Source organism: Sciurus carolinensis, chromosome 10, assembly GCF_902686445.1.
Source record: "Sciurus carolinensis chromosome 10, mSciCar1.2, whole genome shotgun sequence".
Taxonomy (NCBI): domain Eukaryota; kingdom Metazoa; phylum Chordata; class Mammalia; order Rodentia; family Sciuridae; genus Sciurus; species Sciurus carolinensis.
Window position 1 is genome coordinate 64,729,065 of NC_062222.1, and position 26,498 is coordinate 64,755,562.

Consider the following 26,498-nt stretch of genomic DNA (forward strand, 5'->3'; position numbering starts at 1 on the left):
TCACTGCAGGAAAAGTATCTCCAATTTGGTCATGTACATTCTGTACTGAGTACCTGGACAAGATCATTTTTAACACCTTACTCTTCTATAAGAAAAAATTATGATGAAATAATAGTCATAATGTTGAATTAATACTAACAGTGTCCAGAAAATAAATGCTTTTATTTGTTTTATTTTGCTTTATTGAGGTTTGTAAATATACAATTATCAAAAATAAATAAATTTTATAAATTAATATTGGTTTAAAAAGACTAGAGTCTGTAACAGATTGAAGCAATCATGCCCCTGATGTAACACTTATGTTTTCATTAGTACATTAGTTTTAAAATATACACCAATGCTTTAAAATGAAAAACAGCTCAGTATTAAAATTCAGTAAAATATTTAAGGTATAAATTGAAATTTTCATGAATTTCCTCAAAAATATGAACTTCACAGTTCACTCTTTATTACTTTGTTTTAAATGTTAAATTCAAATAAGTACTTCAAATGGTTACATAAAATGATAAAATTTAGTAACTTAAATTTCACTTCTTCATTTCCATAATTATGTTTTCACTGAGTATTTCGAATCTATTATTGAGTACAGTGATACCACTCAGGATATGAATGCAAACTATATTTAACAGTAGCTGAAAGGTTTTATACTGTTATAAACTTAACTCTCTCAAGGAAATTGACAGTTGAATCTTGTGTATATTTTATTTCTAGGACTGAAAGTTCTCCTAGTTAGCTTTCATTTAAAAAATTTTTTAAATTAAGAAATGACTAATAAAAATTTGATAACTGAAATTGTGTTTGTGCGAACTTAAAAATCATAACTTATTAGAATTCAGATGCACAGCAAATCTTTCAAGGAGGAGTATCTTATCACTGATACTTTTGGTCCATGATAGTAGTAAGTACCAATGACTTTTAGTCAGTTTTGTGATTGGTTTTCATGCTCTACAATCAACATAATCTCTTACTAATTAACTTAGAAAGATGGTGTTTAAGGAAAGTGATGGCTTCCACTGCCTCTTGACAAGTATAACTGTTGTCATGTTAATAAACATAAGGGTATGAAGACAAACCTGGGAAGGGTTTTTGTTTTATTTTTATTTTTATTTCTTTAATAAGGGCTATATCTGCATTTATTCTCAAAGTTAATAAACTTGTTCCTTTAAAAAAATTATTTCGGGGAGACCCATTTAGGATTTCTTTTAAACAGAAATAAATATTTGCAAAGAAATACATTGTAAAAAGCTTGTACTTGATGCTTTTTACTCAGATTAGCTAGAAAATGAATAAGAATGCCCAAAAGGATGACTCTGAATGGTAGAATTCATTATAGTTCAGAATCATAAACTACCTACAATGTACCTTTGCCAATGTGCACCTCTATATAAATACATTTAATGTTTTGACTGAGTATAAATAATAGGTGATCAAACTACTAGAAAAAACAAAATCATAAATTCAAAGCATGGCATACTGACTCAAATTAGGAGAGTTAAATTTTGTTCCTTACGATGAAAGACTAACTAGAATTTTCTGTCATCTGTAAGTTACTTTTGACTTACTTAAACAATATTTTGACTAAACCCATAAATAGATGCCAGGAACACTTTCTTTAATTTTTGATATCATGTGGGGCACACTTTTCAAGCAAAGTAAGAAACCACTTATAAGATTTCTGAAACCACTTACAAGATTAATAATCGTTTATAAGAAATATCCATTTCCCCAAAACACAAGGCTACATTTCACCATCAATATTTTTGACAAATCTCTCAGATTTATTTTAGCCACATGAAGATAATGTTTATAATGTCCCTCAGTTTCATACTAGCAATAAAATTACATGACTTTCCTCAAAATGACCTTCACTGCATAGCAGAGAAAAACTCTAAAACTTTTTCATCAGTGAGAGAAATATTTCTGTTTCATATCATTAAATTTAATAAATTAAACATATGCAGATATTTTCAATAACTTTCAGTATTATAATTGATTCTGGTTAAGTATATTTAGTTATTATGTTTAAACTTTTGGGCTCAACTTAAACCTTGCATTAAGTACATAAATAAATGAGTAAAATGCCACAATCTTTGCATTATGTAGGAAAGTTATATTTCCAACATTCAATAAAGTCTAATGGCCTACAAAGAAAATATATGCTTATATTCAAATATATAAATGTAAATATTATTTAATTATCATAAAAATACTCCTATCAGTCCTGATTCCAAATGTTGGTTCTGTTCCATGTCCTCAATTAGCTAATATCCTCCCCAATCAACATGACGTTGATTAATTCTCATAGAGGTGTATGTCTCGGCTTTTCATCTCACTTCCTACTCTTTAAATAATTCAGAGTAGCTCTTAGCAATCATCTTGTTCAGTTATTTGGTTTGTTTGATTTTATTTTGTGACTTCTCATCAACTAAAAATTTACAGGACATAATAGCATGCAACAGCAACAAAATAAGACAACTGTTGTTCACTGAATAGGGACATGAAAATCCACAAGACCCCACTGATGTCATTATTTCGTTCAACACACACAGACCACAGGAATAAAACAACTTAACTCATCAAAGTTCTTCATTTATTTCCCAAAGATACCTGTCTGATTTTTTTCGAGTGTAAAAGTAATATGCATTTGCCAGTAATAATGAAACACTAGGTCAGGCATGGTGGCGGACACCTGTAATCCCAGAGGCTCTGGAGGCTAAGGCAGGAGGATCACTACTTCAAAGCCAGCCTCAGTAATTTACTAAGGCTCTAAGCAATTCAGTGAGACCCTGTCTGTAAGTAAAATCCAAAAATAAAAAGGATCAGGATGTGGCTCAGAGGTCGAGTGCCCCTCAGTTCAATCCCTCGTACTTCCCACCAAAAAAAGAAAAAAAAAAAAAAAGAAAAGAAACACTACTAAGTTATAAAATAGCAAAAGTTAAACATTCTCATTATTCAAAGATAAGTACTATTCACTATTCTAGACTTTCTCTCTATATATAATTTTTACATTGTATTACCATATGATATACAATTCAAAATTCTGCCTCCCACTATTTTTAATACTATGGTGTTATGATCTGAACGTATACCCCAATATCCACATTGGAAATTTAATCACCAATTTCACAGTGTTGGGAGGTGGGGCTGCTGCTGTAAAGATGACTTTTGGCAGTATATTCACATTTTTCTGTTCTACTGACATGTAAAGACATGGCATTTCTTCTCTTAGGACACAGAGTTCAAAGTGCCATTTTTTTTTTCAAAGTGCCATTTTGAAAGTAGAAATATCAGGCCCTATCCCATTGCTGCCTCAATTGTGGGCTTCCCAGTTTCCAGATTTGTGAGAAATAAATTTCTGATCTTTATAAATTACATGATCTGTGGTAGTTTGTTAAAAGCAGCATAAAATGTTCTAAACCATATGATAATATTGTTTGAAAGGTTAAGAAACTAAGGCCTGAAGTGAGAAAAACACCTTAATCTGGTGACCAAGGTAATTAGAGATAGACAGAAATTCATTTTCCACCCCCCCCCCGCTTTTTTTTTTTTTTTTGGTAGTATATTGACTCATTTTTTTTTTCTTCAAGTAATGGTAGACCCACAAGGAAGAAAAGAGAAGAAATACTTCCATTCCTCTATTTTTTATTTAATGCTTAAACCCAAGGTAAGTTGGTCAAACCTGGCCCATGCATCTAGGCTTTGTGCAACATGGCTGCCTCTGAACTCTAAGAGTTACACTGGTGGAGAGGAGGTGGGTTTGAATAAGAGTTACTAGTTTGGATTTGCTCACTAGAACATATGAGAAGAAAAAGTTTGAAGAGGGTATCCTGGAAACAATTTCCTACATCATCCTCTTCCAAGGTCACATTAACTACTTTTGAGCTGAAGCAAAGGCAAGTGAGTGCAGGCAAGACTTGGGAGCATATGCTGGAGAGTTTAAGTTCTCATGAGCATTGGGATGAAAGAAGAGTCACAACTTTGTTTTCTTCTGGGCTTAACCAGATCCACTGGGCACAGAGATGAGAATCCTGGGTTGGTGACAAGAAATCCAAAGTTTTCAGGAAAGATTTCTGATTAAATATATTTATCCATGAAAGGAAGAGTAATGTTTTCCCCAATTTTTGGTCTTAAGAATATCTATAGAGTAGTTTTGGCTGAGAAAACTGCACAGCAGCCCCCACATTGGCTGGAGGCATTAAAATGTTCACAACTTAAGGGAATTCATGGTGTTACAAGAGAAGTCAGAGGACTTTCAAGTTTCTTCACTGTCACTAGACAACAGAGGTAAGAATGCATTGGGTCTTTAACCATTTGTGGATTACATTTTCAAATGAGTGCTGAGGATGAACAGAAAAAATGAATAAGTAAAAAAAAAGAAAGAGTGAATCTTAAGAGGATCAAAGACCTTAGGAAAGAACAACAAAAAAAACACAAGGACAGGTCAAGCAAAGTAAAACACAAATGCTATGAAGACAAGTGGCAAACTAACAATAACATTCTGAAATACTTAATGGTGTACATTTAAAGTCTCAAATTATTTTCTGGAATTAAAAATTGAATTCTCAGTTTGAATACATGTTAGAATATGAAAATGTAGTCATTATAGAAAATTAATGACTTTCTTATGGTAAAATAAATATCTCAACTAAAGATAAAACCCATAAATACTGAGGGGAAAATATAAAAGGAATTGGAAAGACAGATTGAAGAGACCAAATATGAAGCTAATATGAGTTTCAGGAGAAAAACAATTATATAATTTGAAGAAAAACTTGAATGAACTGTAGTACTAGATTACTGGTGCTATCTATGTGCCATTTTTGCTTGGCACATATGCCTAGATAAAACATGGGAAAATGGCACATATGCAGCACCAGAATCTAAAATTCAGTAAGGTATCATCTATTAAGAAAAAAGGACCAACAACTGTAAAGATGATGCTTAGACATGGTGTCTGCACTAATTGGCCCAGGCTGCTGTTACAAAACATGATAGGCTGGGTCACTTAAACAATAGATATTGATTTCTTACAGATCTGGAGTATGGAAGTCTTAGACTAGGACACCAGCATGGCTGGGTTCAGGTAAGAACTCTTCCTGGTTTAGAGACAGCTTACCTCTCACTGTGTTCTCCCATGACTTTACAGGTAAAAAGAGAAAGTGAGGGGAGGGAAGGGAGTGGGGGGATCTTACTTTTCTTATGAGGCCCCTGGTCTTCACTATCAACATGAAAACATGTTATTTATATAGCTCATGTCACATAGTTAAGACAAGCAACACCTTTTACTATACCTTGTAGCAGTGCAGAGATTATGTTTTATTGTAAAACAGCTGGGAGTGGATGTTCTGTGCTGTGAACCAGTTCTTTTCTGTTAATAAGAACACAACTCCTGGCTGCAGATTATGTTTTTCGTTTTCACCAATGAGTTGCCCCACCATGTATACAACACCAGGATACTCTGATAATTTAATATTCAATATTCCTTTGGACATGATAAAATAATTATGAATGATTATTTTTATATGAGGAAAACCAATAAAGCTCACCAAGGTTTAAGTGATACAAAAAAATTTCATAGATTATAATTTCAGACTTCTTGAAATTGTTCCTAAGAATATAAACTGCTGATTGTCTTCTTTTTAAAGAAAATACAAAAGACTAAATTGAAAGTGTGGTTGTAAAATACACTCAAGTTAGAAATGCAGCTAATAATGTGGATACTTTTTCCAAACAATATAAATATATAATCTAATATCCAAATTATTATTTTGAGTTTTGTTGTATGTTTATGCTTTGTGAAATCTACCAACCTAGCAAACAAGAAGTGTTGAACTAAAGTAATAATTCTGAAATCACAGAGCAGAAAAAGAATGATAATTTTTGAAATGTGCCTTTAGAACTTGAAAAAGAAATATAATAGCACTCTCTAGCCACAACTCTACTTGCTAACATTAATCAAGCATGAATGAACATAAATAACATGTGCTATTGACTGCATCGTGCCCTCCCCCATTCATATATTAAAGTGTTAACACCCAATATGATGGTATTTGGAAAAGGGACTTTTAGAAGATGTTTGGGAATCGGTATGGGACACTCGTGATGGGATTATATGAAGAGGCACAGAAGGCTTGCCATCACAGTCTCTTTCTCTATGCACATACACCAAAGAAAAGTCATGTGAGCACACAGTTAAAGATGGCTGTCTGTCAACCAGGAGAGTCCTTGCCTGAACACAGCCATGCTGGCAACCAGATCCCAGGCTTCCAACCTTCAGAACTGTGAGAAATTAACTTTCATTTGTTTAGGCTACCCAATTGAAAATACTTTGTTATGGCATCCCAATTGGACTAGAAAAATATGCAAAGAGCTACATGAAATCCCTTCCCTAGGACTTGTTTTTCCCTGAAAAATTTTACGCTATAACACAATTTCATTTAGGGACTGTAATTTATCCTGATACCCCTAAAATAATGTTTCTCAATAGGGGGCAATTTTGGCCCTAGAGGATATTTGGTCATGTCTGTAGGGTGCTTACTGGTATGTAGTGCAGAGTGTCAGGGAGACTGCTAAACATCTTAGAATGTCCAGCATAGCCACTTACACCAAGCTGTCAACAGTGTGCTGTTGAGAAACACTGGCGTAAAAATAAATCTGAAAAAACAGCATATAAAATGATCTTTTTTGCCCCCAAGACTGATTAACTTTTGCCAAATTCTGAAACTATCAAGGTAAGGCTAAATAAGCAACCATAATTATTTTAAAAACCTTTCTTAATTATTGATTATAAAAATCTTTTTTGGCTTTATTAAATCTAAACTTGTTCTACCATGTATAGGTAAATAAAATTGCTTATGATAATAGCAGGGGTCATCAAAGAAGAAACTCATGACAGATAATAGAAAATGAAACAATTTCTAAATTATTATGGATTATGAATCTGTAGTAATAATTAACAGCTAAACTGGACCCTAACATTGTTTAAAATTTTCGAATTTTTGAATACAAAGTTTAACCTACATCCTAACAAAATGTCAGAAGTTATTTATTACAAGGATTGGAAGTTCTTTGGATCCTGGTGGACTATTTGTGATTGCTGCCCCTCATGCATGCCTTTTTCTTTTAAACGTTTCTTCTCCTAAATTCATAAATGTCACTTACACACTTTCCTACTTAGTGACAATCTTCTTTAACAAACAAACTATATCTTCCAAAGTTAATATTATTAAACATCAAGAGGATTATGCAAATGACATGGCACAAAAATAAAAATGGTACCTTGGTTTTTACCTGGGAAATTTTATAGAGTAAGGAGCCAATTTGGGTAATTCCAGTTTAAAGAAAAGAAAAAAGAAGATAATAATTTCACACTTATGCCTCATTTGAGAATGTCAGTCAATATAAGATGTTTTTGGAGGGAGGGGTGTTGAATTACTTTAATTATAGCTGTGTAATGTTGGCTCTGGAAGTAATCGTTTTCTTTTTCATCTCATTCAACAAATGAAGGTCTGATTTCTTGCATATGGTATATTTTAAATCTGATCACAACTAATGTTGAGAGGAAAAATGAATACCTCTTTCTGAGTTAATTATCCAAAATGAGCACTCTCTGGCAAAGTGAGTGAATAGATACTCTTCTCCAATCTTTAATAAACATCTATTTTTATATTCATTAAACTGAAAGGTACTTTTGTATACCACATAAATAAAGCTTGAGTTCATAATATATTTCTAGAGGGCTATATCAATATAAAATGCTTTTGATGTGTAATATATAAAATTTGTATTATAAATGTTACCTATATTTTTATAAAAGGTTATTTTTAATAATATGACATGTTCCTTTTGTCTGTAATACTATTGCTGTATTTAGTAACAGTTTATAGACCTTCTAAAGTCACAATTATATGTTCAGGAGACCAATGAACACCATCAATTCAATCACAGAGCACAGTCTAAATAAAGGTCAAATTTTAGTAAAACACTGTCTGTTATCAAGAGCCAATAATATCATATGTTCTAAATTGGTCTCATATCTCATTAATGTTAGGAGTTCTCAGAAGCCTTGATATAGAAAGTCTGCTTTGTCATTTAATTTTATTTAACAATTATATTAAATGCCATTGTCAAGGTAGCCAAATCTAAAATAATCATAAAGAATGTTTTTTGGCTATAATTTGTTTTTGTTTTTTTTTTTTTTTTTTTTTTTGCGGTGCTGGGGATTGAACCCAGGGCCTCGTGCTAGCAAGGCAAGCACTCTACCAACTGAGCTGAGCTATATCCCCAGCCCTATAATTTTTTTTTGATCTTGATAATGAATCAGTTTGTTTTACAGCATTTATTTTACTCATAAGAAATCCTGATGAGTTTGAAAAAATATTTCTCACTTCTTAATTCTTGTTTTATAGTACTATGAATGTTATGTATTTACAGAGTACACACATTTTATTTAAACTACTGTTCCTTCACATCCATAATTGAAAACACATTCTTAGAAAAATAATGGCCACAGCTCTTCCTGTTATCTACCAAATATATTTAATGTTGTGAAGGTATGATTCCTTCCTGACATTCTTTTATGATGTCATATAAAATAACTGAAAACATCAACTACATACATTTTATATTTTATATAATTTTGTATTATTTATGAATTTTATATGAATGAAAAGCTATACTTGATACCTTTATGAAAATAAAAATACACTTTTGTTTTAACTATTATCATGTACTCTGTTTCATAGAAGTTATATAATGTACTTCACAAAATATAATGTGGCCTTTGTCTTCAAATTTTTGATAGATAAACTGAAATGATGAACCCTAGCTTCATAATGTATTTCTAGAATTATGTAAATTTTCACATATATATTCTATATCCAGCTTGTCAAAGACCTACAATTTTTATTATAGAATTATAAAGTTGATATAAGATTGAATCATTAACAATATTTATAAATAAGTAATAGTATCTGCGTTAATAGTTTAGGGTCTATAGGGTTCATAGCAAATAACCTTGTAAAGAAAGTATACTCGGTTGGCTAAATATTGTTGCCACTTACCAGCTCTTCCTGAAGTTGGGAAATGAGTTCATCCCTCTCTTTTAGCTGTAACTTGAGCATAGAGCATTCATCTTTCATTATATCCTATAAAAACATCAAAGAGACAGTATAATAAGCTTAGCCCTTTCACTTTGCTCTTGATAAATAAAGTCAGCTTCACACAGTGGGAGATAATTTCATCTGACTAATGAAACTCAAATTTCCTCTATGGCATAGTATTCTTCACTTTATATTCTAAGTTGCAAACAAAAAACAATCTAATGTATCCAATAATGTTATTATGTTACACGATTGTATATAAGAATCATGTATCTATCATGTCCCTTATGTTGCTTCAGACTGAAACCAGTGAGTAATTCTTGATTCTTTCCTCTTATTTTTGTGCATATATAATCAGTAGAATAAAAATAATTATTCTCTGGAAAGACACTTTATAATTTGTTCCTGTTTTAATATTAATTATCAAACCTGTGGCCATGAAACAGTCTCATCATCAATGATATCTGTCCCTTTCACTGGAAATCTTTGGGCATTTAATCTTCTCACTGTGCAGGCTACACTCAGTGATGGCATCTATGTACATGATGGATCCATACCCATGGCCCTTCCCACTCTGTGTTGCTAACTACCATCCTCAATTCAGAGTCCCCTGATTCTAATCTGCAACTCATTAATATTTCTATTTCCTGAAGAGGCAGATAACACTGTTGTCACACACACATGCCAACTCAACATGTAGCTCTGCTCTTGCCCCACCCTGAGACTTCACTTCTGCTTATTTTATGTTCCTATTTCCTAAAATAACAGCCAGGAAGTCACCCAATACTCTCACCTCCTACTCACTATGAACCAAATCTGGTATCTAATTCTTTAACCTCGAATTCCTTCATATTTCTTGGTCCTCTCTAATTCACATTGATTTACTCTAGGAACTCATGACTTCTTACTTGAATTTCTACAGTAGTCTCTAAATTGTATTTTCCTGTATCTAACACTTTTCCTACCTATCAGTAAGAATTTTCTAATTGGGAATGAATTCCATCACTTCCTTATTTACAGAGAATCCTCTTTTTGTTTTTTTCAGGAAAACAATAAGCCAAAACTCTTTAGCATGGCGTATTGCTCCCTTCATTATTTGTTACTTGCTTACTTCACAAGCTTCAGAATTTTTTATTTCCAACCTCCTTTTAATCTTCACTCACTCCTACAGATATGAAATGCACTGTTTTTATGTCTCCTTACTTTACACATGAACATCTTTGGATTTTACTGCCCTCTTCCCATCTCATCCCTCTATTTCAAACAATACCTCATACTCTAGGATTAATCTAAACTACTACTTACCTCACAGGGAAGGTTTTCCTTACTGGCTGAGTTATGCATTCTTTTGGGGAAAGGGGATGATCCATAACATCTAAACCAAATATTATTTCATACAAAACTTCTTGGGTTCTTTGCTTTTTCTCCCAGTTTCATTGAATTACTTTTATTCCTTTTTCTTCCTACTTGAACATTTAGACTGTATTTCTTCAGCTTATCATATTAAATGACATCATAAATTCATCTTATCTTCCCCTAAAAGTACTTTCATTTTGTTTATTAAATAGTACTAATGTAAATGTTACCACTTGTATGTAGGACAACTAAAACCAAATGCTGTGTCACTAAAAATCACTTGCAAAGTTATTGATAGAGAAAGCTTTTATAAATTGTCTTCTGATGCCATATAATAAATATTTAGCATGTGTTATTCTGCAAATAACTCTAAGTAATATATTAGTATCTACCTAATTTAAAGTTGTGAAACTGAACATCATGAAAAATTTCCTCAGGGAACAAAATCTGAGAATTTGTAATTATTTTCAGAAAACCAGGTTTCTTTATAATTCTCAGCATACACAAGAGAGGCAAATCTTCCATCTTAAACTCATTAATTAACAAAATGTTGATTAGAAAAAAATACTGTTGGCCATTTGCCTGCCTCTTGCCTGTCCATGCCTGCCTTACACCTATCCATCACCCAACGCGTGAGGTTCTCCTACCGATCGTCCAACAAAAGTCAGCAAACTGATCGCGGACCACCAGTGGAGCACCAGCTGCCTGCTGTTGCCTGGAAGTTCACTGTTACAGTACCTGCAGGTTTGATTACACGTGGTTGCCACCATTTTGAGGCAAGAGCCAGGCCCCATAGGACCCCTGGCCAGACTGACTGAGCGGGGATCCCTCAGGATCCCTCAGCCCTACCGATCACTCCCTGCCTCTGGGGCCCTCACATCGACTGACTGCTCCCTGCCACCAGGACCCCAAGACCAACTGACTGCACCCTATCACCGGGACCCCACACCGACTGATTGCAACCGGCCTCCAGGATCCCACAACCACACCAAACACACCTGACCTCCAGGACCCCTGCCTGACCAACCGCAACCCGCCTCCAGGACCTCCTGCTGACCACGGCCACACCCTGAGCTGCAGCTCCTCATTTGCCAACACATTTGGAAGCCAGAGCAGCCATCTTGGATAATCCTGGAAGCCTTAGCTCCAATCTTTAGGTGGGGCAAATCCCATCCTGAGACGCCTGCTGGAGACTTGAAGCTCATTGTTAGGTACCTCTCATGCATTAGGCTACTGAACACTGGGAGGTTTCATTACTATATGACTGTTATACTGTAGATTTTCTTTTTTCTCCTTATAGAAAAAAATACTGTTGATAATCAGTGACAACCAAAAACTTTGTGGTAGATATAGGTTAAGTCTCAGGTCCCATTGCAAAGAAGGATTCACGGAGCAGCTGTGAGGCGTGTAGCTAGCTGACTATTTACAAATGTTAGCTCTTTTAGCATCTGACTCAGCTTTTCAGCAGAAGTCCAAGCTCATTACTGGATGGTCTCACACAAAAGACTGATTTAAGGCAGAGATATAGCTATTCTTGAGGCATTTTCCAACCACAGACTGTACAAGAGCCTACCCACTTTTCCTCAGCACAGGATTATTCTCATAGGCCCTTGGATCTGGAGTTCCTTGTTCAGCTTAAAGAATCTGTTAGATGGAGGCTAATAACAATACTCCCTCAATATTCTCATTATATCTGAAAAATTCTGCAGCATATTTGACAAGATGATCTATTGAGTTTGAAATCATATTGATGTGTAGAACTAAAAGGTTTTTAATATTCTTGTTCAAAATAAGATTATTCCATTAACCCGTAGGCTAATGTAACTAATTTAACCTTGTGATTTTTAAAGTGCACATTATTCATAGTTAGAAAAAATAATTTAATAATGATGATATCCTCAGTTTCTCATTCAAATATAATTAATTTTAGGGCCAAAATTCTATTCTATTATTTCCTCTTTAAATAATATCCAAAATTATGGCACTGAGTATGGTAGATTTAAAATGGCTAATTCTATTGAAAAGTGGAGTCTAATGCTCCTAGGATCTAGTCTGGTCTTACTGACTTGCAAGACTAATAAACACAAAGGAAGTAACTCTGCATGACTTTCAGGGCCAGGTCAGGAAAGGTCTTTCACTTCCACAGTGTGTCACTTAGAATGCTTCCTTTCAGACTACTCCTTTGCAGAAAGATCTAACAGATACGCTGAGAAGTATAACCATATCATGCTCCCACTGAAAGCAGTATAGGAGCTTCCAAAGAACACCCAACATCAATTATCAGCTGTGAAAAGGAGCCACCTTGGACATCTAGCTTTCACATGACTGCAACCTCAGCCAACACTTCACTCTGCATAAGAAACCCAAGAGGCCCTAGGCTAGAATCACCTAGTTGAGTCATTTCCAAATTCTTGACTTATAAAATTATAAGTGAAATCAATGAAAGCTTTAACCCACTTTTCCTCAGCACAGGATGATGTTTTGGGATGATTTGTAATGGATATGCACCAGGATATATGCACAACTTCCAAATTATTATAACTATAATTAGTATGAATTGTGACTTACTAGAATTATATAAAAATGTATACAATGAACTTTTCAAATAAAACATTTCATGATCTAATTTTTTTTTTATTTTTGTGATTTAAGCTATATTTAGAATGATTTTCAATGATTTCAAGCATATCAGGAATATCCATTTTCTTATCGTATAAGCTAGGGAACTTGGAAATAAAGTTATATAAAATATAAGCTATTTTATTACTGTACACTTATTTTATAAATTTGGAAAGTAAGTGACAGATAACCCGAAATTAGGGGAATATGTCCTGAATTCAGTTTGCTGACTTCATTCCCATGCATTTTATACTATATTTTCACCTGTAATTAGAATCACCTCATTGAGACAGTAATATAAATAGAAATCAAGTATCAAAAAAAAAGGCAAGTAGAATCTTCCAGGAACATGGGAAAAAGTTTTATTTTGAAATTAGAAATGTAAATTAAAAAATCAAATACTTTACAAGAAATGTAAATTTAAAAAATCAAAATCAAATACTTTACAAGGCAACTCCTCATTCTTGTAAACAAAATGGTCAAAAGATTATAAAACTAAGGAAGCAGGAGACTCTATCAGTGCCAATGTGAACAGAATGTTTATGAACAAGAGAAAAAGGAATAGAAAACAGGAATATGTCAGAGGAGGACAGCAGGTCAGAGATTAGAAAACACAAGAATGCATAATAATCGATAATGTATTTTGCAGCTCTACCTAAATAAGTGTAATTCTTATGTTGACTTAGCTGCAACACCTAGGTAGCTAATGAAAATAACAGCAGAAAATAACAGCAATACAGGCAAGCAAGTCCAGGGGAAGAACAGTCTTTCAGACATTGAAAACTATGTCAATAAAAACACCATTTTAATTATTTATTATTTTTTTAAAAAATAATTGAAAACTATTTCATAATCCATGTCAATATTAGTAATTTACATGATATTAAATTTTCTTTTTATAAACATCTTATAAAAATTGTAAACCTATCTTTACATGAAGAGAAGAACTAACATTCTATTCATCTATAATAGTGTGCTTTCTTTTGGTGTTGCTTTTTTGGAAATATAAAAATAATAAGGCATTATATTTTCTTATGTTTTAAATAGCTATACTATATGTTTAAATAGCTATACTATATAGTATACTATACTATACAGTTTTAAATAGCTATACTATAAAAACTGAAATCCTTCAAAATCCAAAACTTTTTGATATCACAAGTAGAAAACTACACACCTGACCTCATGTGAAAACTCGTAATCAAAACACAGGAGAACTAAAAATATGTAAAATTACTGCCAAGCTAGATGTATCAGGTCATATGAAATATAAATGTATTTTGTGTTTAAACCTGGATCCTATTCCTAAGATATTGCATTGCGTGTGAAAATATTTTCAAATCTGAACTATTTCTGGTCCCAGGCATTTTGATAAAGGATATCCAAACTCTACTATATTTACTATAGATAAAATGCACAGAGCCTGAAATTATCTTTTTTCTTTTTTAGGAACTAGCAAATGTATCACTAAAGAGTACCACAGAATATATATCCTAAATCATTTTTACAATTAGAATTGAATGATTCTCAGATATTACATATATTCTGATTTACTCCAGTATTCATAAGAGATATTGGTAAAATTTATAAGTAAAATACAAAATATATGCAATTGTTTAATTATATCAATTAATAGAAAATGGTATTTATTTGGTATCAAAATTGTTGGTACTTTCTTCCTGAAGGTAATAGAAAGAATGAATAGATGTTCAAAGCCAGTATCTTAGAAATACCTTTGTAGCTATAAATCAAATCAGGATACAGTATTATCCTTTGACACATATATGTATACATACATATATATATATACATATATTAGGATTTTCTTTGTGTGAATGTGCATGTATTTTATTGTGAATTTAATCCAGGGGTGCTCTATCACTGAGCTATGCCCCCAGTTCACTCTTATTTTTATGCTGAGGGTCTTTATAAGTTGCCTAGGCTGGCCTTGAATATGTGCTCAAGTTCCTTGAGCATGCAATCTTAGTTCCTGAGATTGTAGGTGTGCACTACATATATACATATATACATATGTACATATACATATATATACGCACAGCATATACCTAGTAATATGTTCAAGTAATTAAAGAAGAATTTTGGGAAACCACCATTATCTTTTCATCTGTAAATAATATACTTAGGAAATCTTAAGAATTCTTACTGATCTCTATCATTGAAAAGACAACACCTTATATTCATATAGCAGTTTAATAACTTATAAAACACTTGGTGTATAGAATCATGTTTTTTACTATCAGAATCTTTCTTGACTAGCTATTGAACAAAGTGGTAGAATTCTGGGATAAGTAGGTCTTTAAGCAGAAGAAAACGAAGCAGAGAAGACCATTGTAGCAAGGCTAATTAAAAGGAAAACACACGGGCTGGGGTTGTGGCTCAGTGGTAGAGTACTTGCCTAGCATGTGTGAGGCACTGGGTTCAATTCTCAGCACCACATACAAAAAATGAGTAAAGTAAATGTCAATCAACATTTAAGAAAAAAAAAATTTTTTTCAAAAAGGAAAACACTCGTAATAATACAAACAACCTGCAACTTGGTTGGTAATCTGTTAACAAAATTCATTGTAGTTCTAAAATTTTTGAACCCTTAAAAACATTAGCCTACATTGAAAACTTTGCTAAAATGTAAAATTTGTTGATGCTACTGTAGATTTATCATTTCCAATGTTGCTAGTGTTCTCTTTGATTCACATACTTACACTAACAAGAATAAAAATGAAGTTGTAAAACTTCATTCTATCATACTCAAATTTTTTTCTAATTATACAGAAAGTGGACACAGCATTTTAATCTAACTCATGATCCTTATAAGAAAATTATTAGACCTTTTACTTTTGTGTTCTTTGTTTCATTTAGCACGTTTGTGAAAACTGCAATTTAAAATAAACATTGATGTTCAATTTTCTAAAGTCACTTAAAAGAAGAGTATTTTGCTGATTGAAGTATGATAAATTTCTCAGGGTCATTGAAAGACTGACTAGGCAAGAGAAATCAGCTTTCTCCTAAAGCACCTAGGTTTCATCAAAATTAGTTTAGGCCTGGCACTGTGGTGCACGTCTGTAATCCCAGTGGTTTGGGAAGCTGAGGCAGGACGATTGATTGCAAGTTCAAAGCAAGGCTCAGCAACTTAGTGAGGCCCTAAGCAACTTAGCAAGACCCTGTCTCAAAATAAAAAATAAAAAATGGACTGGGCCTGTGGCTAACTGCCCTTGGGTTCAATTCCTGGTACTAAAAAAAAAAAAAAAAAAAATCAATTTGGAATTACACTTAAGACATAAATGTCATAAATTCATCATAATGAACTTTTTAACAAAGAAAGCTAACAAGTGATAAACAGTTATTATTGTCCCACAGGAAACACTTGGTAGGAATTCTTAGGGCAAGAAAGGTCCTTATAAATGTGTCATGAAATTCTCTGTTATAGCATTTTTTTTCCTCAGAGAAGATAGGTGGAATTGTCTTCTCTTGTGACCAGAAAGCAATTATTGAAGTCTCCCTTCTCACAATGTAGATCATAGAAAGAAAAAAAAAAAAAATTCAAATGGTTAAAACACCCTGTTGAAAGTTCCTTTCTGTTACACAGCATGCTTAATTTCTTTTCATGCTTTAAATAGGAATAGGAGAAATCTTGTGTTTCTGTGTCCTGAATTTTATGAGAAATTGTTTGAATATCATAATGATCTTACTTTCTGGAAGGTAAAAATGTAATCAGGGACATCAAATATTTCCCCATTTCCCTCACCAAAATGTGTAAGAGCCGTTTTGTCTTATTTTGTTTATTTTTTTGATGCTGTCCTGACCCAGAGGCCACTTAGTTCACTTTCTAGAGAAACTGATTAATGTGCATACCCAAAATACTTTCCTTGTCAGACCCTTAATTCCAGGACCACTAAGAATCAACCCTACCCGACCCCCTCCACTCTCTCCAGGCCAAGTTAAAGGCAACTTGGACAGTCCCTAGACCTCAGAGTCCATGAAATTATTCAAATTAGTCAGTCAACAGGTTGCCTGTGAGCCCATCCTTAACTCCATCTTGCTTTCCATGATATGCTATTCCCAACAGTTCCAGCGGCAAATATTTGCAAGGTCCTGCAGGCAATCTTTGCACCTTTGGTGCCATTAGTAATGAACAATTCTGTCTTTCATCTTTCAGTGTGATGTGTTATTGTTATTTCTGACCCAGCACCTAAAGAATTTTTAAATGTAACTGAATATAGTGCCAGAAGGATCCTGTCTGCTGGTAGCGGTCACCGTTCTGCCCTCCTCCTGGGACAAAGGAGCCAAGCATCTCTTGGACCCTGAACATTTACCCCACTGCAGTACCCAGGGAGACTGTGTATAACATTGGGGGCTACTTGATCATACACATACATTCTTTGTTTTAGATAAAAAGAGAAAGTCATGCCTTTGTGGTTTTATCTGTTGATAAAGGGCAGTAAAAATCAGAGAGGAGAGACTTCCCTAATATTAAAAGATCCTAAAAAATGGGTAATATTTTGTTTTATGGTGCACTGAGTTGTGACACTGTTGAAGAATACAGAAATAAGTAATGCTTTAAAGATGTTTCAAGGATTCTGGCATAATTATAGAATTTTGGAAAGGAGGAAAAAGCAGAGTTCAATATTGTGCTGTACAGGAATTACAGATAATGTGACTCAATTTAAGCAGTGGTGTCAGGCAGTCTGGGAGGTCAGAAAACTAAACTGCAAAAAGGCAATGAACATTAGCTGAAGCTAAGGATTACAGCTGCAAAACATAAACCAGTATTATATAGTAAGGAAAGAAGTAAAGGTCATGCTTTGTTCTTTTTTAGAGACACTAATGGATAGCAACAGCATACACAGTAGTACATTCAGATACTCATTATCTGCATCATTTTAAAGCAGGAGTCTTTTAAGATGGCATATAAATGAATTTGGTAAAAGTAGCTTTTTTCAACATATGAAGTAGATGCACTTTGAACAATCACTTATGTAGTAAATTCTTGCACCCATTCAACTATGTAATTAACTTCCATTACAAAACAAAATCTTGGGCTTAAAGATTCTATAAATTTAAAAGCAGTCACAAATCTCAAATATTATTAGATGTAAACCATCTTTAAATTATCTTCTAATATGGAGGAAAATCAACAAATCCAGCAACTGTTTCATACATTACCTCTTGTTCTTTTCAATCTAGGAAGAGAGGACTCTCATTTAAGGTCATGTTATACCAAAATTGAGCTATATAGATTAAAATAAATCAATTACTACTAAATAATCTATGATATATGGAAATTCGACATTAATATCAAATATTTGATTACATTATCAGAGAATATTTACCTTTACTGAGAAGGTGTAAATAACCACGTTTTTCAGTGTTTTAATAACTTTGTTATAACCTATGTCTACATTATTCCAAACTAGTATGCCTCAACATTGATTAAATTACTTTTCTGAGGTTCAGTTTTCCTCATAAAATTGCATTTGCTGCACATTATTTCCCCAATAAGAAGCATTCAAGTTCATGTAAGGGGAAAAATTCCATTAGGTTGTGGTATATAGAATGTCTAAAGTGGTCTTCAGAGTTGTCCTGCCCAGCTCCAGAGTCTGTTGACATATCAAGATATCACTCTGCTGGTTATCTTATGTTATATGGTACAGTTGACCCTAAAGTAGGGAGATGATCCTGGTGGGCCTAATCTAGTCACAAGAGTCCTTCAAAGCACAGACCCTTCTCTGGCTGAAGCAGAAATGAGAGGTACATGAAGCATAAGAACTGACCACTGATGCTGCTTTGAGAATTGAAAAAGCCAAGTAAGAAGGAAAGAAGGAGAACCTCAAACCCCAAGACAGGCCTCCAGTTGTCAGCCAGCAAGGACATGGGAACTGCAAATCTGCAACCTCAAAGAAGTGAATTTTCCAACAGTAAGAAAAGTCCCAAAGGGATATTGGGTGTTAACTTCAGACTTGTGAGAAAGATTAAAAAAAAAATATATATATATATTTTTTTTTCTTTATTAAGTCATCAAGTTTGTAGTAATTTGGGTCATAGTGATAGAAAACAAATACATACATGAAGGCAGCAGAGTCAGAGAAAGCCTTCTTGGAAAAAAAAAATATATATATCTAACTAGAACCTCAAAGTTTAGAAGAAATGTATACATGATGAAAGAAAGGGAAGTGATTTCCAGAGAAAGGTAGAATGAAGATTCCCCAAGGCACGAGTTTGGGGTTTAAGTAGTATTTTGATATATGGTGTAGAGATGCATGCATTGACAAAGAGAGAAAAAAAAAAGTCACAAAAGTCACTTATTCTACAATAATAAATTTACTGTTATTCAGAAAGCTATGGTACATTAATCATGAATTCTAATCCATTAGAGAGTATGATGGGATTTAAATACATGTGGCTTAGTCCTGGTACAGTACAGAGTAGCCCCATGGGATAGAGACTGAAAGAGATAAAAGACTATTTTAACAATCCATGTAAGAAAGAACTAGAATTTAAACCAAGATGGTGCTATGGAATGAATCTGAAAGCTACTCAGAAGATAATTGGAGTAGGGAGAGGAAAATGAGGGAGGAAAGAATGAAAGATTACTCTACTTTTGGCAGGCGTACAGAGGGAATGGAAGTACTCCTCACTTCTGCTGAGAGCTACAAATTTCAGGGTGGAGCTTTAGGATGAGAAGTACATGAGTTCCCTTTTAATGTCCCTTATAGAATTTGGCTGAGCTATGTATCAGTTAATTATTTTTAAATGAGATAAAAATCCAGGTGAAGAAATATAATAGGCATTAGATAAACAGGTATGAGCTTAGAAAAAAGGGAGATCTGGTCATCAAATGGGGATTTGAGAATTACCAGCATATTGATGTAGCAAAAAACCAAAAAAGATTTAAAACCCTGAGCATATGGATATAGTAAAAAAGTAAAAATGAAGTAACTGTGAAGTAAACTAAAATGAACAGATGGAGAATAAGCAAAGGATAGTGTCATAATGGTTTAGGGAGGAAATAAATGATTTTAGATGTAATAGAAGTAAAATGAAAATAATGGTTTTCAATGGACTTATCAAAAAAGTAAGTCACTGTGGACTCTAACAAAACAGTCTTAAGTGGTGTGTGGGAGGCAAAATGTAGATTATAGAAAGCTAACAAATGAACTGAAAGGGAAGTAGTAAGATCCCAACTACACAATTATCAGAATACAAGCTGCTTTCAAGAAAATTGTGAATAGTAGAAATGAAGATGAGTAACTGACTTAGTCTGTTCTGTGTTGCTATAACAATGTACCTGATACCAGATACTTTATAAAGAAGGCTTATTTATCTCAGATCTGTAGATGGAAGATCATATTGTCAGCATCTATTCTATTCTGATAATGACCTCATTGTGGATGGCATCACAATGGTGTGGAACAGAGAGGTCATATGGCAAGATGGTCATCGAGAGATGGGAGGGGCTAGGCTTCTTTACTTTATAACTACCTACTCTAACCGGAACGAATTCACTTCTGTGAAATCTGATCCACTCCCAAGAGACAGCATTATTCATTCATGAGGGTGCAGTCCCCATGATCTGGGTACCTTCCAGAGTCCCATCTCTCAAAGATTCACTACTTCTTAACACTGCCATTCTGGGGGCCAAACTTCCAGTCCATTAACCTTTAGGGGCAAATCTTATTCTTGCAATTACAATAGATAGTGGGGTTGAGGTGGCAGTAATGATAATGATGAGTGTGTGTTTTTGTGTGTGTGTGTGTGTGTGTACACACACACACATGTGCATAAGACTGATGAAAATGATTCAGAAGTTAAACATACAGGTGAAAGAAGAATGAGTGAGGGAGAAAAATCCTTCAGGTGTTAAGAAAAAATAGGAGAAAATTATAAACTTTAAATAAATAGAGAATTGTAAGAAAAGAGAAAAAAATTAACATTTTTATTTATGGTGAGTAAACGGTAAGGGAGCCCTTCTCTAAAGAACACAAGATAATAGATTTCAACAATTGAACTGTTTCCCCAAAATTCATATACTGAAGTACTAATCCCTAGAATGCTACTTTATTTGGAAACAGGGTTATTACAGATGTAATTAGTTAAAATGAGAAAAATACTAGAGTACAAGGGGTCTTTTTTGTAATGTCTGATGGTCTCACAAAGAAAGAAAATTTTGACACAAAGGAACATATAAAGGGAGAACAACTTTGAAGATGTGAGTTACGATGTGTCATAAACCAAGGAAGTACTAGAAGCTAGGAGTGAAGTCTGGAACAGATGCTTACAAGGAGCTTCTAAGGGGAATGCTCAACCAAAGCCTTGACCTCATAATTCTAGGCTCCAGAACCTTGAGACAATAGTGTCTGTTTCAGACATTCAGCTTATGGTACTTTGCTACAGAAGCTCTAGGAAAATAATATGTAGATATATCCATCATTTTCAATTGCTACATCATCTTACAAATTATTTATATATATATATATATATATATAATTATATGTAACATATATTATATTATATATATAAATATAATTTATTTAAATGTGATTTTTTTTAAGTAATTGATAAATGGGTGAAGAGAGAAGAAACAATGGGAAAAAGAGAGTAGCTAAAAGTTGACTACAAGTTTTTCATCTTTAAATCTCTCCAAGAATTCATTCTTATTTTTAACATGGAATAATATTAGAAAATGACAGACTTACAAGCATGTCTAATTAAACAAGTTTTTAAAATACCTTTACATTATAAAGTACCCTTGTCTGTACATATTTTGTCACTACTCGATTCCTGAACAGCTGCTACCTAATTCTATATCTGCTGAGATATTTTTACCTTCACATCACACTTACCTGATCATTCAAATGAACTACTAATTCTTTCTTCTGTAGTTGTTACTGTCCTGAACCCTGATACATGCAGATATGAGGACAGCCACCACACAGGAAGTGTCACTGCATTCAAGCATCTTGATTGCTCATCAAAATTTTTAGATAATTTAATCTCATCAATGTCAAGGTCACTTTGTTCTCTAATCAGTATATGATGAAGTTCATGGAGACATGAAATTCTCCAAATTCCTTTTCACACATGATTAGCTTGTGGTGAGAGAAATATTACCCCTAGACATGGGAGAAAATGTAAATAAATACCCTGCTACCCATACTTCATCACCATTCCATCTGAACCCTGCAGATAAAGCAACTTTAAAGATGGAAAATCAAGGGACCATACCACAGATAGTCAGCATTTTAAAGTCTAACTATTGAAAGCAACCTTTAAGCATATAAAAATTAAATAATTATTCAGTGATAATAAATCTATTTAATGAAATAGTATGCATTTTTAAAAATGATGATTGCAAAGTTAACATGGAAATGGAAAATATGCTTTTTGGTTAATGAAATTTAAAAAATGTACTTATTTAAAAAAATTCCACAGAATTATGATGATAACTTTGTTATAATTGTGGTTTTGTATGTGACTTTATTTTATTTCTAAACTTCACGTAAATGCTTATAAAATTAAAGGCTCTATGTTCTAAAAAAAATATTTATAGAAAACAAAGTATTTATCCAAAGACATGTAGTAATCAAGTAACAAAGTGAATCTATGGTAGGCATCGTAGAGTTTCAGAGTAATATCATATTCAAAATAAAATATTCCAAGCCCCAAAAAGAAATGTGCAATAATCAGAGATTTCATATGTATATCTTGAACATCATTACTAGAACATATTCAAAGAAGTCATTTATACTCAAGATTACCCCTTTTCCTCTATCAGTTTCCTCTATCATTTTCTCTTTCAGATTCATTCAGCTGTTCTTTCAAGTGCCCTAGAGAACTCATGAATTACAGGTCTTTCTATCTGCCCAGCTAGCATTCTTGTTTTGCATCAAAAAAAAACCCTGAGAATGTATCTGACAGAGAAGAACCCTCCTATCAGACAGCAGGGATGAAAAGACCAGACATCTGTTTCTGTTTGTTTTTTGAAGTGAATAGGAAAGAGGTAAATTTTAGAAAAAAATTCACATAAATATTCCCAACTCCACAAAACTAAAACTATGACTCTTCACTACACAACAAACTGTGGATTAAAAGGGCTAAATTGGAAGTACCTGCAGTAAAAGAATGGTGTCTTTCAATCTTTTTTATACTAAACACTCTTTAGGAAAGCATTAAGCATTTTGTTAATTAAGCTTATGAAAATATTCATTATTCAAAAAGATGCTATTGTAAACCTACTAAAACATTAAGATCATAAAAAATGGTAATTTATGAAAATGTAAAACTTAACAGTTTTAATGGCATCAGACTGAGATTTATTTGGAAAGTAGAATATTGTAAATGTGAATGGTTACCTTATTTCTATCAATAATTGTCAAGTTATTTTGCTTGAACACAGAAATTGCAATTACAATTTCATGAAATCTTTACCTGAACTTGTCACATTGAGAGATTTGCACTTTAATACTACTATATTATATTGAAAGTAATAGACCTTTTTGTTCACTTTGACTATGAATTTAAACACTATTCCTACTCTTCTATTGCTACTTTAATTTTGTCCAGCTGTGCAACATCTAACATCATAAAAGAGGGCCAGTCAAGGCACAGGATTACAATTAAAAAAAGAAAACACATGTTGAAAGAAGCCAATACTGAAGCATGCATGTAACAAGTTAGAAACAGTTTTCAACAGAGGGTGAGTGCAGACTTTATTACAATCATCTGGGAAGCATTTGAAAGATTCACAGTACCTCTCCTTTCTATTCCAGGCAAGTTTATGAGAACCAGTTGGAAATGTAGATTTGAGTTCATTTTCATCAAAATAATTTCACTTACTGAAACACACTTATTAAAAAGGTGAATAGTGGAGAATGATATATAATGGGGGTGGGGGTGTGGGGAGTGAGGGAAGAATGGAGGAACTTTAGATTATGTAGAAGGAAATGAGAGGGAGAGGGGGTATGAAAAATGGTGGAATGACACAGGCATCATTACCCTATGTACCCCATTTGTGTACAATGAATCAAAATGCAGTCTGTAAAAAATTTAAAATAATTTTTTAAAAAAGTTATGCATATCCAATACATAAAAAAGTGAATAAAGAAATGATTATAAAAATAAATGAGTTTTTGCATTTATGATAACTGGTATGATGTTTGCTCACTGTAATCACAATTGGTCATAAAGTATTTTCATGTGGAAAACACTTTACATCATCCAGAATGATGGGGGTAAATGATTTTCCAAGAATTATTCAGTTAGTTGTACATAAAATCTTGAGAAGTATGGGCACAGTTATACACTGATACTAAGAATTCAAGAGGAAAACCTTCTAAATTTGAGTAACTTTCATTTTATTTATTCTCTACCAGATAATCTCAGTCTTTAGTGGCTTAGTTTCTATCTTTCCTAAAACAAACATCACAGCAAAAAAGAACAAGAATTTTGTGTTTCTGTCTACATGTGACTCTCTTATTAAAGAGACTGTTGGAAGACATTTAATATATACATAATCCATATCATTTGCAATTTATACTAATAATTGTTCAATATTCCTGTCTTTGAAAGGTGGTTTTCATTCTAGACCCTTAACTGAAATTACTCTCATGAATGTTAAGTAGAAACCCATTTTTTTGGTACTCAGCTTGATCTATGCTTTTCTTTGGGTAATGCAAAATCCTTTCAAGATAGCTCTTCCTCCTGGGCTTCTGTACTTGCAATCAACCTACCTTCCTTTCTTTCCCCTTCCCTTCCTCCCTTCCTTCCCCAGGAGTGCTCTACCATGGAGCAACATCCCCAGCGCTTTGTTCATTTTCATTTTGAGACAGGGTCTTCCTAAATTGCCCAGGCTAACCTTGAGATTGCAATTGTCCTACCTCCACCTGCTGAGTAACTGGAATATAGGGCCTATGCCACTACATGCAGCCCAATTTCTCCTGTGATACACTCTGAATCCTTTTCAATCTCTCTACAACTTTTTTTTTTCTTTTACTGTACTTTAAATGTTAGCATTGCTCAGGTTTCTGTTCCAAACCCTCTCTCATATCCCTTTGAATGCTTCACCTCAGCAATTTATTGTATAGCAATGACCTATAAATCCTCAAATAATATTTATCATGAATTTCCTCCACCTGATGAAATCCGGTGCCAAATTTTTATCTTCCCTCTGGATACCCACACTTACTATATTCTATGTGGATCAGATTTAAGTTTCCAAAGCTAAAGCAACAATAGGGTGTTTTTCCTATGCTTGGGAAACAGTTAATGACATCATCTCCCCTACAATTTAATTGAGAAAACTGATCAATCTTCAACTTCTTTGAACACTAAGTATTTCACTCAATTATCTTTCTGGCATGATTTCTGATGATAAATTTTCTTATTCATGTGTCTTTCTGTATAAGATATTTTCTTTCTCTGATTTCTTTCAACAATTTCTCCTTGTTTTCAGTTTTCTGCAATTCTAAAATGATATGTATAGGTATAGATTATACCTTGCTTGGTGTTCTCTGAACTTCCTGAATCTGTGGTTTAGTATCTATCATTAATTAAATATTTGACCATTATGACTTCACACATATCTTTGGTTCCATCCTTGTTCATCATTCTATGGTATTCTGTTAGACTCCTGTTGCAATCTTTGAAATTATCCTAGAATAATTCATTACAGATTCTTTTTGATTTTCTTTCCTTTTTATTCTTTGCATTGCAGCAGAAAGGTTTCTACTAACATATTTTGGAGCTCACTAATTCATTCCTCAGCAGTGTCTATAATGTACTGAGGAGCTCATCAAAAATATTCTTTATTTATGTTAGTGTTTTCTTTCTTTTGATTCTTTCTTAGAATTTCCATCTCTCTGCTTACATAACTCTTGTGTTCAGGCATACTGTTTATTTTTTTCTATTAGAGCCCTAAAATATTACTTTTATATAATAATCTTAAATTCCTTGCCTAAAAATTTCAAAAATCTATGCCATATCTAGTGTGGTTATGTAGCTTGCTTTGTTTCTTCAGTCTATGTGTTTTGTGCCTACTTTTTAGCATGTTTTAATTTTTTTTTAAAGATGGACAGGATATGTTGAATACTAATAACTGAAGTAGCATGGAGTTGTATGTTAATTTTGCTAAAAGTTGATCTACTTAATATTTGCTGGCACTGTAGATACCAGAGTCTGCAAATTCTTCTACTGTCAACATTTTTGTCTCCTCTGAAATCTTTGGGTTACTGTACAATTCCTCCTTAAGTAGAGTCTGTGCCTTTTAACTCCTTCAGTGGTAATTCACTGTTATTATACTGGATTCCTGTTGAAGTGGTGATAAGGAACCATGGAGGGGAATCATTCTATAATCTTATGATTAAATCTTGGTCTTTTAATGGGCCTGTGTCAGTGGATTATGTCCCTCAT

At 33.3% G+C, this 26,498-nt stretch overlaps 1 protein-coding gene across 1 annotated transcript in view; it reads right to left on the reverse strand.

The window, feature by feature from the left end:
• The window catches only part of Ccser1 (coiled-coil serine rich protein 1), a 1,248,518-nt gene that overhangs the window by 651,883 nt on the left and 570,137 nt on the right, over window positions 1-26,498 (reverse strand). Inside the window, 1 exon segment of the mRNA XM_047566362.1 lies at window positions 9,063-9,146. Coding sequence (XP_047422318.1) covers window positions 9,063-9,146 — 84 coding nt within the window.